At 36.0% G+C, this 15613-nt stretch overlaps 4 protein-coding genes and 1 pseudogene across 4 annotated transcripts; 3 read left to right on the top strand and 2 right to left on the bottom strand.

Moving 5' to 3' along the window:
• Positions 1 to 492: 492 nt before the first annotated feature.
• On the top strand, positions 493 to 2677 carry LOC103325975 (F-box protein At4g22280). The gene is given in 5 exon segments (XM_089047902.1): positions 493 to 646; positions 924 to 1396; positions 1399 to 1865; positions 2078 to 2152; positions 2272 to 2677. Coding segments are annotated over 5 exon segments (1311 nt in total). The 5' UTR covers positions 493 to 641; the 3' UTR covers positions 2563 to 2677.
• Positions 2678 to 3405: 728 nt separating this feature from the next.
• LOC107880676 (FBD-associated F-box protein At4g10400-like) lies at positions 3406 to 5159 on the top strand. Its single transcript, XM_016792742.2, has 3 exons — positions 3406 to 4358; positions 4466 to 4612; positions 4718 to 5159. The coding sequence occupies exons 1-3, from the start codon at positions 3444 to 3446 to the stop codon at positions 5024 to 5026; spliced, it is 1371 nt and encodes a 456-aa protein (XP_016648228.2). The 5' UTR covers positions 3406 to 3443; the 3' UTR covers positions 5027 to 5159.
• Positions 5160 to 9288: 4129 nt separating this feature from the next.
• LOC103325995 (F-box/LRR-repeat protein At4g14103-like) lies at positions 9289 to 11470 on the top strand. The gene is made up of 3 exons (XM_016792741.2): positions 9289 to 10254; positions 10535 to 10681; positions 11077 to 11470. Exons 1-3 carry the CDS (start codon positions 9289 to 9291, stop codon positions 11368 to 11370), a joined length of 1407 nt encoding a protein of 468 aa, XP_016648227.1. The 3' UTR covers positions 11371 to 11470.
• Positions 11471 to 11546: 76 nt separating this feature from the next.
• Positions 11547 to 13156, bottom strand: LOC103325994 (uncharacterized). Its single transcript, XM_089048237.1, has 2 exons — positions 12940 to 13156; positions 11547 to 12344 (listed from the first exon to the last, which is right to left on the bottom strand). Exons 1-2 carry the CDS (start codon positions 13087 to 13089, stop codon positions 11709 to 11711), a joined length of 786 nt encoding a protein of 261 aa, XP_088904363.1. The 5' UTR covers positions 13090 to 13156; the 3' UTR covers positions 11547 to 11708.
• An 839-nt stretch (positions 13157 to 13995) lies between these two features.
• LOC148918746 (uncharacterized) lies at positions 13996 to 15164 on the bottom strand (annotated as a pseudogene).
• Between the last annotated feature and the right edge of the window lie 449 nt (positions 15165 to 15613).

The raw sequence follows: 15613 nt of genomic DNA, 5'->3' as shown, positions 1-15613 counted from the left end.
TCTCGTTGTTGGTACGAACAAAGTCAAACCTACAATACAAGCAATACCCTCATATCAAACCCTTTTTTCTTTTACTTTTTAAAATTTGTATGTCAATAGAGCGTGGAAAAAGACATTCACTTACAGACTAATGACATCTTTATTGGTAAGTGTGTGTGTGAGAAACCCTCTCCTTCTTCTTATAATTTAGATTATCGCTTGTATTCAAAAACCTTTTTATATGTTTTCCATTTTTCATACTTTCCCCCCAATAGAGTTTTCTCATGAAATTAGTCGGTTTAAATTTAGCTTTTTTAAAAAAAAAAAAATTTTAATATCAAGATAAAATTCTTTTTCTATGGTTACCGAAACAAACGGAACTTGCCTGGGCTGAAAGATTAGGCAGCTAATGAATTTGGGCCAGGATACATGAGCAAGGTCTTTCAATTGTAGACCTCAAAACACAAATTTAAGCCCAAATTTCAACAAAATGGGCTTTCTGAGATCCTAAAAATTAAAATCCCTCGCAAGCGTTGGCCCCAAATCTCACATTCCGAAGAGAAGGTGTAGAACTGGCCGCTTTCTCATCTTCCTTCATCTTCCCGTGGTTTCTCAGCAACCAAACAGAACCAGTACGCTAAGCTCCACGAGTCCTCACTCATATGAGGTATTTTTCATTTTCTGAAGTATTATTTCGTTTGTCATGTCGTTATTCTTGTGTGTCATTCTCTGTCTGCATGCCATGAAAAACCCAGAAAAAAACTTCTGATTATCGTTATATATATTATCTGTGTTTTTTTCAATGTGGAAACTGGCACATCAAAGGAATTTCGTGAAAATGTTATTTGGGGATTTCTTGGAATTCAACTTTTGATTTTCACCAGTTTAATGGGTATCCATAGAAAACTCCCTTAGAAGCTAAATTGGTTTTTGAATTTTTACAGAAAACGTGAGAAATCGAAAATGCGTTCGAATTCAAAATTTCAAAGTCCAGCATGCACTGAAGATAGAATCAGTGGATTACCAGATGATATTCTTTGCCACATTCTTTCCTTCCTTCCAACAGTCCAGGCTGTTAGGACCACCATTTTATCACATAGATGGAACCATGTGTGGGCTTCTGTTCCCAATATCGACCTATGTGACAATTTAGAAGAATTTGATCAAGAGCGTTTTGCAGGGTTGGTGGATCATGTACTTTACTCACGGGGCAACTCGAGCATTCATAGATTTCGTCTGCATACTAAGTACATGGCAGAACTTCCATGGTTGGATGATTGGATTTGCACTGCCATTACCCATAATGTTGTTGAACTTGATGTTGATCTTGCTCGGGACTCATTTTCATCCGAGCCTTTTGAGTTGCCAAGAAGCCTTTACATGTGTAAAACATTAGTGGTTTTGAAGCTGAAGCTGCCCTCAATTATACCTTTGCTCCTCACTCCGATTGTTTCCCAAGTCTCAAGTTCCTCCATGTTAATGTAGCGTGTCCTGATGCTGCTGACTCAATGGGGAAGCTCTTTGCTTGTTGCCCTGTACTTGAAGATTTGACTATTGAGGTAGAACCTGATGGAGGTTCTGTTTTGAATGTAAATATTTCTGCACCACAATTAAAGAGACTGCGTATGAATGTGTTCCTCTGTATAATTGGTGAATATTATGATTACAAGACTTTTATTAATGCCAATACTCCAAATCTTGAAAAGTTCAGTTTCGACGGCAATGTTTTGGCAGTCTTTTCTTCGAAGAATGCAAAATCCCTCAAGATAGCCAAGAATAATTTTGAGGGCCTGCATGCGGGATCTGATGCTGCTGAGCTTTTACACAGGCATTTTGCAGGAATTGGCAATGTCGAATATCTGGGGGTTTCAGCACCTATTTTCGGAGTAAGTATGCTCTAACTGGTTCCCTTGGTGTCTCACAGCCTTTTTACACGCTTCGATTTATCAATTGGAATGCTATTTTACCCTGAGGAAATATTTGATTTTTCTAGTCTTTGATTGATCAATACTTGTCATTTGTGAAGGATCCCCGCATTGTATATCGCTATCGTCTACCTATGTTGAATAATTTAAAACACCTGGTGCTACTTTTCCAGAGTTGCTGCTCTTGGCAATCATTGATAAACTTTCTCAATGCATCGCCCAATCTGGAATCTCTTACCTTCAATAAGGTTAGTTTATGTGGATGTACCCTACGCTAAATGTTATCCATAAATACAATTTTTCAAGCATACTTTAATTTAACTCGTTTGTTCTGAATAATCTTTAGCACGTCAAATGTCTTATACAGCACAACAAGGATGAATTAGTACATGAATGGACTCCACCTGAGTCTGTTCCTATTTGTTTGTTGTCACACCTGAAGACTGTTCGAATGCAAAGATTCTGTCGGCAGCCAGATGAGATGAAAGTGGCAGAGTACTTGTTGAAGCACAGTGAGGTTTTGGATTACATGATATTCTGTACTAGAGCTACATATTTAAGAGAAGAGAAGAAGTTATGGGATGAAGTTCAGAAGTTCCCAAGGGTTTCACAGACGTGCAAAATTATGTTCCCGAAGGTGTGCACTGAGAACTTCTAGGTTTTAATTATATGGTTTCCATTTCCAAGGTTGTGAATGGATCCTTTCTTTGTCGATAAAACATGAATGTATTTGGAGTACTTATGTTTCTAACTTTTCTTATTTTCTCTTTTTAGTTCCCTTTATTTGTATTGCATACCTCAATCTCTGAGACTAATTTGTGATTTGCTAGTGAGAAAACCAGACACAAATATCTGGTTAAGTATACGGTATCCGTACCCTGAATATCGATACGACCTCTTTTCTGTAATGTAGAAAGGATATTGGTACAGAAAAAGTATACGAGTTGTTACTGGCATTTCGAGCAAGGTCGAGGCCGAGTTAAACACACACCAAAAAACAAAGTTTCGCATCAGTAACTTCATAATTAATTATAAAATAATTATGGGTTTTTTATATCATGATATCTCTAGTCTCTCTAAAACAAAATTTGTGGTAAATCTCTCTGTAAGGAAGTCTAATCATATTGGGTTACCAATCCATTTATGATAAATGTTATTTATAAATGAGTATAAATTCGTAAATTAGTAGTAATAAACAATCCAACTCCGATTCAACTTTGGCAACCTCATAAATAAAACAGGACAAACAGAGGATTATGCACCCTTGTAGATTTCTTCTTCCGATTAATATGCTACACTGCCCTAATCATTCTTATCTTCCCCCTAACACTTTGTTATGTTCTTACTTAATTAGTGTTTCTATATACTTCATCTTGAATAAGAATTATAGAACTAACACAACAAGTAATTTAAGTTATTTCTTAGGAATTATTTTGCTTTTAAATAACAAACAAATTCAGAAAAGCACAACCTATATAGCCAAGAGGACATGAACCAGCAAACCCCATTATTTTGTTGAGAAAATAAATCGCATCATAAATGGGTTGTAAGACATGCATGGAAGATCGGATCAGTGGATTGCCAGATGAAATTCTTTGCCACATACTTTCTTTCCTTTACACAAAGGAAGCTGCAAAGACCGGCATTTTATCACACAGATGGAAAAATGTGTTGGCTTCTGTTTCTAGCTTTGACTTCTGTGTTCAGTCACCAAATATGGTCTCAGATCGTTGCGCAGGGTTCGTGGATCGAGTACTTGCCCTTGGCGGCTCCTCATACATTCATAGATTGCGGCTCGAATGTGCTAATATCGAGGATTATTTTTCCCGGATTGATGCTTGGATTTGCACTGCTATTTCACGTAAAGTTGTGGAACTTGATCTTTGCTTGCTCTCGTATTCGTGCCAGAGTAGTTTTGAGTTGCCTAGAAGCCTTTTCATGTGCGACACATTGGAGGTTTTGAGACTGAGGGTTAAATCAAATCTTATTACCAAGCCTCCAACCTCAAATTGTTTCCCTAGTCTCAAGTTCATGCATGTCACACTCTACCGTCCTTTTTATGACTCAAAACTCTACCGTACTTTTTATGACTCAACTCGGAACCTCTTTTCTTCTTGTCCTGTACTTGAAGATTTGATTATAGATGGATTTGTTCACCATAAACCAGCTTTTCTATTCAATGTCTTTGCGCCTAAACTGAAAAGACTAGAAATAAATTTGTATGTCATTCTGGACAGAAAATCTAATCATCCTAATGGTTGGAATCTGGAGGATAAATTTTGGAAGAATGCAGAATCCCTCAGCAAAGCGAAAATCGCTCTCCGAGTGCCTGCAATGGGTTACCCCGGAGATATTTACTTATGGCAATTGCTTCATTATGCTGATCAATTAAGTAAGCTTTTAGCAGGAATTAACAAGGTTACATATTTGTCATTTTCAGCTCCAATTTCGGAGGTAAGTAGGCTCTAATATTAACATCTTCTCTTTTATATATGCTGAAGAAATATTTGATATTGCTCAAGTCCTTGATTGACTTATTTTTACTTGATCATTGCCTGAAGGGTCCTGACGTTATACATCGATATCGTCTGCCTAAGTTTCATAATTTGAACCACTTGAAGCTACATTTTCAAACTTGCTGTGCTTGGAAGTCATTGACAAAGTGGCTCGACGTGTCCCCCAAGCTGGAACATCTGGTGTTTAAAAAGGCAAGTATACGTAACATTTATAAATTATAACCCTTTTGTTAAAACGGTACCAATATACAATTTCGAAACATGTTATTTAACTCATTAATTTTGAATATTCTCTAGAACATACAGTGGTGTTGGAAACATGCTGAGGGTTATCTAGTAGCACATAAATGGCGCCCACCAGAATCTGTGCCTGTTTGCTTGTTGTCCAGCCTCAAAACTATTTGCATACGGGGATTCTACGGGCGGCCATACGAGATGGAGGTGGCAAAGTATTTGCTGAAGCACGGCGAGGTTTTGACTAAGGTGACAATTTTTTATACCAATGATTTGGGTGTAGCAGAAGAGATGAGGTTACAGCAGGAACTTTCGAAGTTCCCAAGAGGTTCAAAGACTTGCCAAGTTGAACTTTTGGAACTCAAGTCCTAGGTCTTATGATATATGTATGGATTACAACATTTGTGAATAGGGTACTTTCTTTTTCGATGAAACGTGAATTTATTAGCAGTTTTGGAGGAATTGGCGTATGGCCTTATTATATATAATCAGTTTTGCAAAGAAATTCACAAGATATGTTTATGGTATATGATCCGAACAAAAAATAATTCAGGAAACAAAATATAGATTTCGGACAAAAACTATTCAAACGCATAGACAAGTAAATCGCCAAACTATGTGATTCTTGAACAATAAAATCTGCAACAGTTAACATTATTTAAGAAATACATAAGAACTGTGTATCAAGAACATCTCCAATATTAGAGACCCATATTTAGAGCCCTCGATCTCTAACTATGCAGACTCAAAATTTGAGTTCGCAACTTTGTTATATTGTTTAAGAATGATTAATCCTTAAATTTTTTTTTTGGTAATTATTTTTTCTTATGTGAATTTTGTTTATAACATCATGATTTATTTTTCTAAACATTCTAATCTTAAAAAATTCAAATTTTGAAAAAAAAAATTTTTAATTCATAAATATAAAAGGAAACCACACAAATTATGAACAAATAAGTGGATATTTATATACTTTAGGATGAGATTTGGGTTCGATTAATTAATATTAATATTTTGACAGTTTTATTTCATTTTGGATTGTTGGATTTTGTTTTAAAGTTAGATTTAGTCAGGGAAAAAAACAAACCATGGCCGTTTGATGAGAGGTAAGTATAGATTTAAAAAAAAAAATGAACGCAAGCAAATTCTTGCCGTTGGATTTCAAACGCCAGAACATCCCCTCTGTCAAAAACAAAACATGTGGGTTGGAATTACACAAGTGACGGGCCCCACTTCAAGTTTGAAAAATAACTCAAAGGTCCAACATTATCTCTCCTCACGTGGGGTGCCTTTTGTTCTTTCCGTGAGCTACACTCTTTACTGCCAGGCAAAACATCAGGCGGAATACAGCCCAACTTTTTCCCTCCATTCCATTGGTACTTAGACCATATCCAACCATATTGGAGCTAAACTCAAATTTTCACTCTCCAAAATATAACTATTCATGTATTTTCAAGACTCAAAATTTTTTTTCCTCCAACCTTGCAGACTCATAATTTAAGTCCGCAACTTTATTAAATTGTTTAAGAATGATTAACTCCTAAATTTTTTTTATCATTAATTTTTCTTGACATTATTTTTGTTTCAACATTCGTGATTTAATTTTCTAAACATTTTAACCTAAAAAAATTAAAATTCCAAAACATAATAGATTTTCACTTGAAAATAAAAATAAGTACAACACCATATGTGTTTAAATTATGTAAGTGTGTTTAAATTATGTTGTGTGTTTAAATTATGAAAATTTGTATAAAAGTGGTTGTTGCTCTATTGTTAATTGACACAAATTAATGTGCTAAGAATGAGTAAAGTATAAAATATAATGAAAAAAATATAAGAATGAAAGTAGAATGCAAAAATATAACAAAAAGAGAAAGGAAAACAAAGGGAGAAAAACAAAAAAATTTGGTTGACACAAATTATAGCTGTTGGAATATTAAAAAATTTAAAAAATAAAAAAGAAAAATAGAGCACTGCATAATTTTGAAAAAGTAGCGGTTGGGATTCAATCAAATGGCCAGCGTGTTGCAAAACTCACGTGGGGCCAACTTTTTTGTTGTTCACGTGGGCTTCCAAGGTAAAAAACAAAGAAGAAAAAGTAGATTTTGGGCCCACAAACATTATCAGTCAGGCAATAGTTTGGGTGGAATTCAGTTCAATTTGAGATTTCTCAAATTTCCACCCCCCAAAATACATGGGTTGGAGATGGTTTTTGGAGACTAAACTCAAAATTTGAGTTTCTACCCCAAGGGTTGGAGATGGTCTTAGCCCCTTGCAATATACGAAAAAGGTTATAATAAGGAGTTTATAGTAAGAAGTATATTTGAGGAGTTTAATCTCTCCATCAACAAATGTGAAGAAACCAATGAACTTAAACATTTTAAATGGTTTGATGGTGAGATTGAACTCCTCAAATAAACTCCTCACTCTAAACTCCTCATTGTAAAAGCTCCCTACAATACATAGGTTGAGGATGAGTTTGGGGCTAAAAATAAAAAATTTAGCTTTTAGCCCATTGGGTTGGAGATGGCATTAGTGCCATACCAGCTAAACCCCAACCCACGCAATACAACTTTCATTTTTGTAACTCCAAAATCTAAACTAGTGCCAAATCTGTGTATATATGGGTCAAAACAACAACTATATCATGAAGACAATGGTGTTTCGCAGTGGTTGCTAAACCCATCGACATCGACATTGCCGCCTCCTCCATGACTGTCAAGACCCTCCACACACAAAAAACAAAAAAAAAAAAAAAAAAAAACCAACTAACAAATTCTATATCCTAACGGATCTAGTCATAAAACCTAAGAAGGGGCAGTAAGAGCCACCCAAGGAACGTGAGGGAGAAAGAGGGGGGTTGAAAGGGAAGGATAAAGAGGGGAAAGAAGAAGGGGATGAAGGAAGATGAGAAAAGGGAGGGGAGGAGGGGTAGTGCCCACTAGAGGGCTTGAGGTTATCAGAGAGAGAGAGAGAGAGATAGAGAGAGATGAGCTTTTTGGGTTTCAAGGGATTCAAACTTTTAGTGCAAAAAGAGCGAGCTCACTTTGTCTTGTAACTAAGCTTAACCAACATTTGCTTTTAATACTTTCTTTTAGGGAAAACCACAAATATTTGATAGAATATATTCAAAATTTTCATATTTTCTATTAACTTACATTTATCGATAATGTATCGCTATCAATATTCCATTTATATTCATACCAAAAAAAATATTTCCATTTTTGCTTTCGTGTTTTTGGAACCTCGATATTTTCGTCAACATAAATATTTAATACCCTCCATATTCCCATCAATGCCTCCATGGGGAAGTAGCCCAACTTCTCATCTTCATTTTTTTTTTCCCGTTGTTTATCAACAGCCGGACAAACTTCATCGGCACGGTGACAACCTCAAACCAGAACCGTATAAGGTATTTTTCATTCTCTGATAAATTTCTATTAGCTCTTATTATGTTATATACCCTCTGTTTGGATACCCAAAAAAAACTAAATGATTTAATACCTTGTAGTATATAATGTCAATAGAAACCCACATACAACTCGGGTTGGACTAACAGATCGGACTGATCTAAACCCAAATCTATTTATAATCGGATTAAATGATTTAGATTTGATTTGGATCAATGGATTGAACCTTTCAATCCATATTTGATGATTGTTGGATTAAGATGGGATCATATATATATATATATTAATGTAATAGTCTAAATTACAAAGGGAAGATGGTTTCTCCCATACACACACTATCATGGTGCCATGGGAATTCGAACTTGAGACCATTGGTCTGCAAATTAAGGTCATTTTTCACTAGACAAGACTCCGTTAGCAGGATCATATTCAGTTTAAGACCTAGAAAAAAATCAAAATCTCATTAGTAATATCGTTCTTTTATTGTGTTTATGCACTCTCTTTTTTCGAATATTGATACTTTTTTATAAATAACTAGCTTTTATTTGTTGTTGGAGTGTAAATAAATAGTTTAAGTGTGTTCTAAATGTATATAAAACTCAAATTACTCTTGCATACATATGTAAAATTTATATTAAATTATATTAAATATTTTCTTAAGTTGGTCGGATTATTACATGAGCATTAGTGAATTCTGATTTGTATTGGATTTGGATTCAAACAGGATCCATTGATAGGTCTAGAAAAGATTAGTGAAATAATTTTATTTGAGAATTTGCAGAGTTTTTACTGAATTTTTAAGTGTAGAATTTTATGGAGCAAATTTTCTCTAGCTTCATGGATACAATTTCCCAAGTTTTCATGGGTTTATGTATATAATCTTTTTTTCTTTGAAAAATACTTTCCTCATTCCCGTGAAAGTAGGAACCTCTACTTGCGTTTGACATGTGTACATAAATTTTTCTTTTGTATTTTTTATGAATTATTTTTGCACATGTGTGAAACTATTCTATAATTTCTCCCTTTACAAGCAATGCCCAAAGGACATAAACCAAATAATTTTTATTTTCTGTGGGTACTAAAACAAGCGTACAATGCTTGTTAAGCCACCGAAATTGGTTTCTTTGGGTTTTCAACTTCTTCGTCTTTTCTTTTTTTTGTCAAAGGGTTTTCTCCCTTGCCACATTATGTTTTTTTTTTCTCGCAGAAAACGTATCATTGGAAATGGATTCGAACTCAAAGTCAATGTGTCCCAAAGCACGCACTGAAGATAGGATCAGTGCATTGCCTGATGCAATCATTTGCCACATTCTTTCCTTCCTTCCAACATCAGATGCTGTGACGACCTGCTTTTTATCAAATCGATGGAAGAATATGTGGACTCTTGTTCCCACTGTAGAGCTAATTGTGTTGTCAACTGCATGGGATTCAGGTGGTACTGCAGCGTATGTGGATCGATACCTCCTCTTTCGCGGATCATCAAACATTCACAAATTTCATCTTTGCTGTGTCGATCTCGACGGCATAGTTGGTCGTATCAATGGATGGATTTGCACCGCCCTTAGGCGTAATGTTGTTGAGCTCCACCTTGAGTTTGATGAGAGGGACGATTCACACGAATTTCTTGTGTTGCCTCAAGATCTTTTCGTGTGCAAGACTTTGGAGACTTTGAAGCTGAGTATGGGAGAGCATGTTACTGTCGTTGCTCCTCCCACATCAAACTGTTTCCCAAGGCTCAAGTCCCTCCACATTACATTCGATTTTCCAAAATATGTCGAGCAAATCGAGAAGCTCTTTTCCTGCTGCCCTGCGCTCGAAGATTTGGTTGTAGATGGAGATCTTGGATGGCTTGAAGAGAATCAAGTTTTGAATGTAACGATCTCCGCACCGAAACTAAAAAGACTAAAAATATATTTGTTTGCTCATGCTATGACACTAGGGGAGAACAAGATTTTTGTTAACGCGGATGTTCCAAGTCTTGAAGACTTGGATCTCACCGAGAACTTCTTGGCGAGCTATTGTTTGAAGGGTGCAAAATCCTTGACCAACGCCAAGATTGATTTCAGTGTAATGCGTGAGGAGGACGAAGGCCACCCTGCCGATGTCCTTGCTGATGTTGATCGTGTGCAGAGGCTTTTTGCAGAAATCAGCAATGTTAAACATCTGTCACTTGTAGTTCCAGTTTTGGGGGTAAGTGTACTCAACTTGTTCTCTTACTGGTCTGTTGCCTTTTCAATTGCTAGAATTTATCAGTGTTAATGTTGTATGAATGCTGTTATTTGTACCATATTTATTGACCATATTGTTGATCACCTCTCTATAATATAGATGGAGCCTACCTTCATTAGAAATGTGGTCCATAAATGTCGTTCAAATAGCATTATATTACATTGATATCGTATATATATTATTCTGACGAAATATTTAATTTCGGAGGTAAATGACCTAATATACTTCTTGTTCCATGCAGGATCCTCACATCGAATATCAATGTTCTTTGCCAACATTTAATCATTTGAACCAGTTGGAGCTAAATCACTTAGCATGCTGCTCATGGAAATCACTGACAAACATGCTCAAGATAACGCCCAATTTGGAAAATCTTCTCTTTGCAGTTGTAAGTCTAAGTGGATTTACCTTTACGCTAAATATATGGTGTGGATATATATGCATATATAATATGTATACATATAAATATATGTGGTGCTAAATATACTGTGTCTATTTTTTAAGTGTTCATTAAAAGATCATTATGACAAAAAATTACACAAATTAAAAACCATTAAGATATCTAATTGTGATTAATAAAATAATTTTTAATTGAGTGGTTAATGGTTGCGGATTCAACTGATTTTTTGCAAAGATGATCTTTGAAGAAATACCTAAAAAATTGACAGTTCGGATCATTGGAATATAAGTGGAGGGGTCGGGTCCTACAAGATGTCCCTCAAATATATGTGTATTCAGTTTTCAAGGATTTTATTTAACTCATATATTTTGAACCATCTTTAGAACATTAAATGCGATGCTGCTCATGATGAAGATGAGTTGGAACATAAATGGTCTCCACCCGAGCTTGTGCCTGTTTGTTTGTCTTCATGCCTCAAGACTATTTGCATATCGGGATTCAAGGGAGGGTCAGATGAGATGGAGATGGTAGAGTATTTGTTGGAGCACGGTCAGCTCCTCAATGAGTTGAAAGTTTTGACTTTCGATATGGAGTTTGATGACGCATTAGAGGTATTGATGGAAATTATATTGTTCCCAAGGGCTTCAAACACTTGTGAAATTCAATGTTTCAATTGAAAGTTGTGGAAGGAGATCCTTTGTTTGCTATGAACAGCTTTGCTTCTGTAACTCTTTGAAGTCTTTCTTTTGCTAAAGTATGCGTTAAATCTCTTGGGTTGAGGACGCACGCATTGTTTTTATGGAGGATATTATTTTCGAGTTCGCTGAAATTTTTTTACCTGATGTCATAGATATTCTTGAGGGTGTGATATTTTTATTTGTTGCAATTAAGTCGGAAACTCAACAGAATATCAAACTACAAGCTTTATTTAAGCAACTCCTACGCACCCTCTTCAATCCCCACTTTCCTACTCTCTGTTTCAAATTCAATATGCATAATAATAATACCACAGGCTTCACAGCTTAACTTTTCCAGCAAGCATAAAAGCCTTGTAGCTGACAGACTTGACCAATTTAGAATCACCCCAAGCAGCTTCAAACTCTTTAACCACCTTTTCAGGTAACAAATCCACACCTTGGTCCTTGGCTGTAGTGACTGCAGACCATGACCTCAGAAACTTCAAAAACCCTTCAAATGACAGCTTCGCCGGAATGGCCAGTGGCAACGGGTTCCCTTCGCATCCGAAACCCGCAACACTTTGAAAAGGAAATGGAAGTGTCTTATAGCCATCAAACGCATACTGAGCTCTATTGTCCGAAAAGGGAAGTGCTGTGTCATGAAATCGCTTCATAACAGGATCAAATGTTGGACTTACTTCAATGCCACAGTAAGTCCAAACAGCCAATACACCTCCTGGCTTTTTCAAAAGACGTGAAACAAGATTGTAAAACTTTGGTAGGTCGAACCAGTGTACAGCTGTAGCCACAGTCACCAAGTCAACTGAATCTTCACCACCTAACAAGGCTATTACTTCCTCGTCTGTAATGTTCAATGCCGTGTGGGCATATCGAACCCGAGGATGCGGTATTGCATGCTGCAGCTGGGATTCACTCACATCGGTTCCGATCACTTGTTCATAGTGTTCGGCAACCTGTTTAAGAAACAATTTAGTGCATAAATCTATGTGTATATATATATATATATATATCTCTTTTTTTGTTAGCGAATGACAATGTTTGCTTCACTGCCCTTTGTCAGAAAAAATCTGTTAACATGCTATATTGTCAGACTGCACATTTAGAAAAAAAATTCAATCAAGATTTGATTTCATCAATGGTCAGTTATATTTGTATGTTACAAAATTTATGTTTGAGGAGGTAAGAACCTGATTTTCTATTTGTTCTATTTTATATGGACACCTGTAACCTAAAGAGAGTCTTTAGCAAACAAGCCAGAAAAACTAAAGAGAGTCTTTAGTAATTGTATAGTCTTAGGAAGTCTTCAGTAAAAAGAACCTTACAATACTCAAACTCTAAGAAAAACCCCATTTAACTTTGCAAGGATAGTAATTGTATTTCACACACCACTCAACTTAAAAATTAAGACATCTGACCTTTTTTGGGTTTTTTCCTTCAATTTAATTTATAGGTTTTAGTGTTTATATATAAAATCAAAATTAAAAAAAATGCTCCAAAAAGAGAGAATAAAAAGAGGAGGAGGGGAGTGGGTAGTATTGTAATACTAACACTTATGGCGGCTTGGCCATTGCCTGTTCCAACATCCCAGGCTAGAGTGTGGTGAGGGGTGAGAGCTGCTAACTTGGAATACCATTCCTTGGGATAAGTTGGCCTTCCATCCAAGTACACCTCTGCTTGCTTGTCAAACAAACCTGCCATTTTCTTTCACACACACACACACACACTCTCTCTCTCTCTCTCTCTCTGTGTATGAAATAATGAAACAAGAGAAGAAGATGAGGCACCTTTTAACTCACTAAAGCTGACGCATAGACAACCCCAATTAAGTCTTTTAAGTCATAATTTTTTTATTCAATTTCTTTTCTGGGGTAATTAGTTTGGAATTTAAGATAAAGACAGAAAATTAGGTTAGAAGCCAAGTCCAATTTCGTTTCAACTAATGAATTTGAAGGATTGCAAGAGAAAGCAAAAGCAATTTTATTCTCTTTGACTAGTAGTCTAAAAATCAAAGCCCTCCTCATCAATAATTTAAAGTCTCACAGTGGATTGATACCAAACAGCATCAAATATATTTGCTGAATTTGACTACCGTTTCTTATGTTAGTGTGTTTGCTGCACCATTCATAATTTTGGACTACTTATCGCTGATTGGACAAGGTTAATATCAGTGAACAGGTTGTTTTATTTTATATATTTTTTTATTTGTGAAGCTCCCATAGATCGCTGATTGGACAAGGTTAATGTCAGTGAACGGGTTGTTTTTATTTTATATATATTTTTATTTGTGAAGCTCCCATAGAACTTTGCTTTTTCTGAACCTATTCCAATGATGACTGCAGTCCAAGAAATCAACATTGTAGATTCTACAAAAAAATGTTATGTCATTGGTTTGCATCTCTACCTGCACGGGTGTGATATTTTCATTTGTTTGCAAGTTGGAAATTCAACTGAATCAAACTATTTCCAGGTGATTATGATTTCTGACCCAAAAGGAATGTTCAAGCACTCACTATTTTTTAAGTACACACACACACACACACATATATACATATAAGAATTTACGTGCTTTAAGAAACTCTCCCAAACACCACCCTATCACAGGCTTCATGGCCTAACTTTTCCAGCAAGCATATAAAAGCCTTGTAGCTGACAGACCTGACCCATTTGGAGCCACCCGAAGCACTTTCAAACTCTTTAACCACCTTTCCAGATAACATCTTCAAACCCTTCACATGAAAGCTTCTTTGGGATGTCCAGTGGCAATCGGATGCGAAACCAACACTTTCAAAAAGAAATGGAAGCGTCTTGTAGCCATCAAATAGTGTTGAACTTGTCCCAGAAGGGAAGTGTTGTGTCATGAAATCGCTTCATAATAGGATCAAATGATGGACCAACTTCAATGTCATTGTAGCAGCAAACAGTAAATACACCTCCTGGCTTCTTCAAAAGACGCGAAACAATATTGTAAAACTTTGGTAGGTCAAACCACCAGTGCAAAGCTTGGGCGACAGTCACCAAGTCATCTGAATCTTCACCCCCTACCAAAAGGCTATTACTTCATCGTCTGCAATGTCTAGTGGCGTGTGGGCGTATCCAACCTGAGTATGCGGCATTGCATGATGCAGCTGGGATTCACTCACTATAGATGTATCATAGTGAGTAGATGCTGAGCACTATGAACAAGCAATTGAAACCATGAATTTTTTAGCGGAAGTGCAATTTTGAAAGACTAAAAGCTTTATTAAAAATAATAGAATAAAATAAACAAATCGTAATTGATCAGACCTCAAGTTGTGTAGAATTTGCTACTAAATACTGATCATAAGAGCCGAATCAGAAAAAATAAAATAAAAAACATATTGCGAAAAAGGGCAAAAAGAGAAACGAAAAAAAAAAACCGAATTGGCTTTTGGTCAAGAAGGCAAAAAAAAAAAACGCAGCACATCATATTTATTTTTGGTGAAGAAGGATAAGACAGCAATGGTAAACCAATTGATTTCCTTCTTTTTTAAAAAGTTTTTCTATTTAAAACCCACACTTTTTTTTGTTCACCCTAATACTTAAATCATTAAGCTCTTAAGTTTTATTACTGTGTAAAAAGACAAAAAAGTGATCCAACTTAAGACTTAACCCTAATACATCTATATACACACCCCACCACTCTTCATGTTAAGTTTTAGAAAAACACAAACATATGGACACCTGTAACCACTGGCGGATCTATGCAGGCGCAAGGAGGTGCACCTACACCTCCGGTCGCCGGAAATCTCCATTAGAGGTGCGGAGTTGCACCTCTGCTTGACGTGGCGCACATAAGGTGTTCGATGAAATGCGCAAGTATTGGCGTTGCTGCTTCTTTGTCGCGCATGTTCTTTTTTTTTAACCAAGCTGGCCAAAAAGACGCGTCGTTTTGGACCAATTTGTTTTAAAACGCGCTGCCTTTTTATAAATAATTTAAAAAAGGCCAAAACGACGTCGTTTTGGACCAGGTTTTTAAATTAAAAAAAAGTAAAAGCGATCTGTAAACGTGGGCTTTTTTGTGGGCTTTTCAAATGGTTTTATTTCCTTACTTAATTGGGTTTTAATTAAGAGTTCTCTTTATTTAATTGGGTCTTGGGAATTCCTTAATTAAGTAGGATTGGGAATTCTCTCTATAAAAGACCAATTTAACATCACCCAATTTCATCAAAGTGTATGTGCATCACAAGAATCCTGCGTTTTT

Source organism: Prunus mume, linkage group LG3 (genome assembly GCF_029339155.1).
Source record: "Prunus mume cultivar Tortuosa linkage group LG3, ASM2933915v1, whole genome shotgun sequence".
Classification (NCBI taxonomy): domain Eukaryota; kingdom Viridiplantae; phylum Streptophyta; class Magnoliopsida; order Rosales; family Rosaceae; genus Prunus; species Prunus mume.
Note: the sequence above shows the minus strand (reverse complement) of the source record. Positions and strands in the feature narration are given on the sequence as shown.

What these genes read in the sequence shown, in the direction of transcription:
- LOC107880676 (XM_016792742.2), top strand. Translation starts at nt 3,444, where the DNA reads ATGGGTTGTAAGACATGCATGGAAGATCGGATCAGTGGATTGCCAGAT. An exon ending in TTTCAGCTCCAATTTCGGAG is followed by an intron (nt 4,359 to 4,465) that starts GTAAGTAGGCTC and finishes CATTGCCTGAAG; the next exon opens with GGTCCTGACGTTATACATCG. An exon ending in AACATCTGGTGTTTAAAAAG is followed by an intron (nt 4,613 to 4,717) that starts GCAAGTATACGT and finishes AATATTCTCTAG; the next exon opens with AACATACAGTGGTGTTGGAA.
- LOC103325995 (XM_016792741.2), top strand. Translation starts at nt 9,289, where the DNA reads ATGGATTCGAACTCAAAGTCAATGTGTCCCAAAGCACGCACTGAAGAT. An exon ending in TTGTAGTTCCAGTTTTGGGG is followed by an intron (nt 10,255 to 10,534) that starts GTAAGTGTACTC and finishes TGTTCCATGCAG; the next exon opens with GATCCTCACATCGAATATCA. An exon ending in AAAATCTTCTCTTTGCAGTT is followed by an intron (nt 10,682 to 11,076) that starts GTAAGTCTAAGT and finishes AACCATCTTTAG; the next exon opens with AACATTAAATGCGATGCTGC.
- LOC103325994 (XM_089048237.1), bottom strand. Translation starts at nt 13,089, where the DNA reads ATGGCAGGTTTGTTTGACAAGCAAGCAGAGGTGTACTTGGATGGAAGG. An exon ending in ATGGCCAAGCCGCCATAAGT is followed by an intron (nt 12,345 to 12,939) that starts GTTAGTATTACA and finishes TTTCTTAAACAG; the next exon opens with GTTGCCGAACACTATGAACA.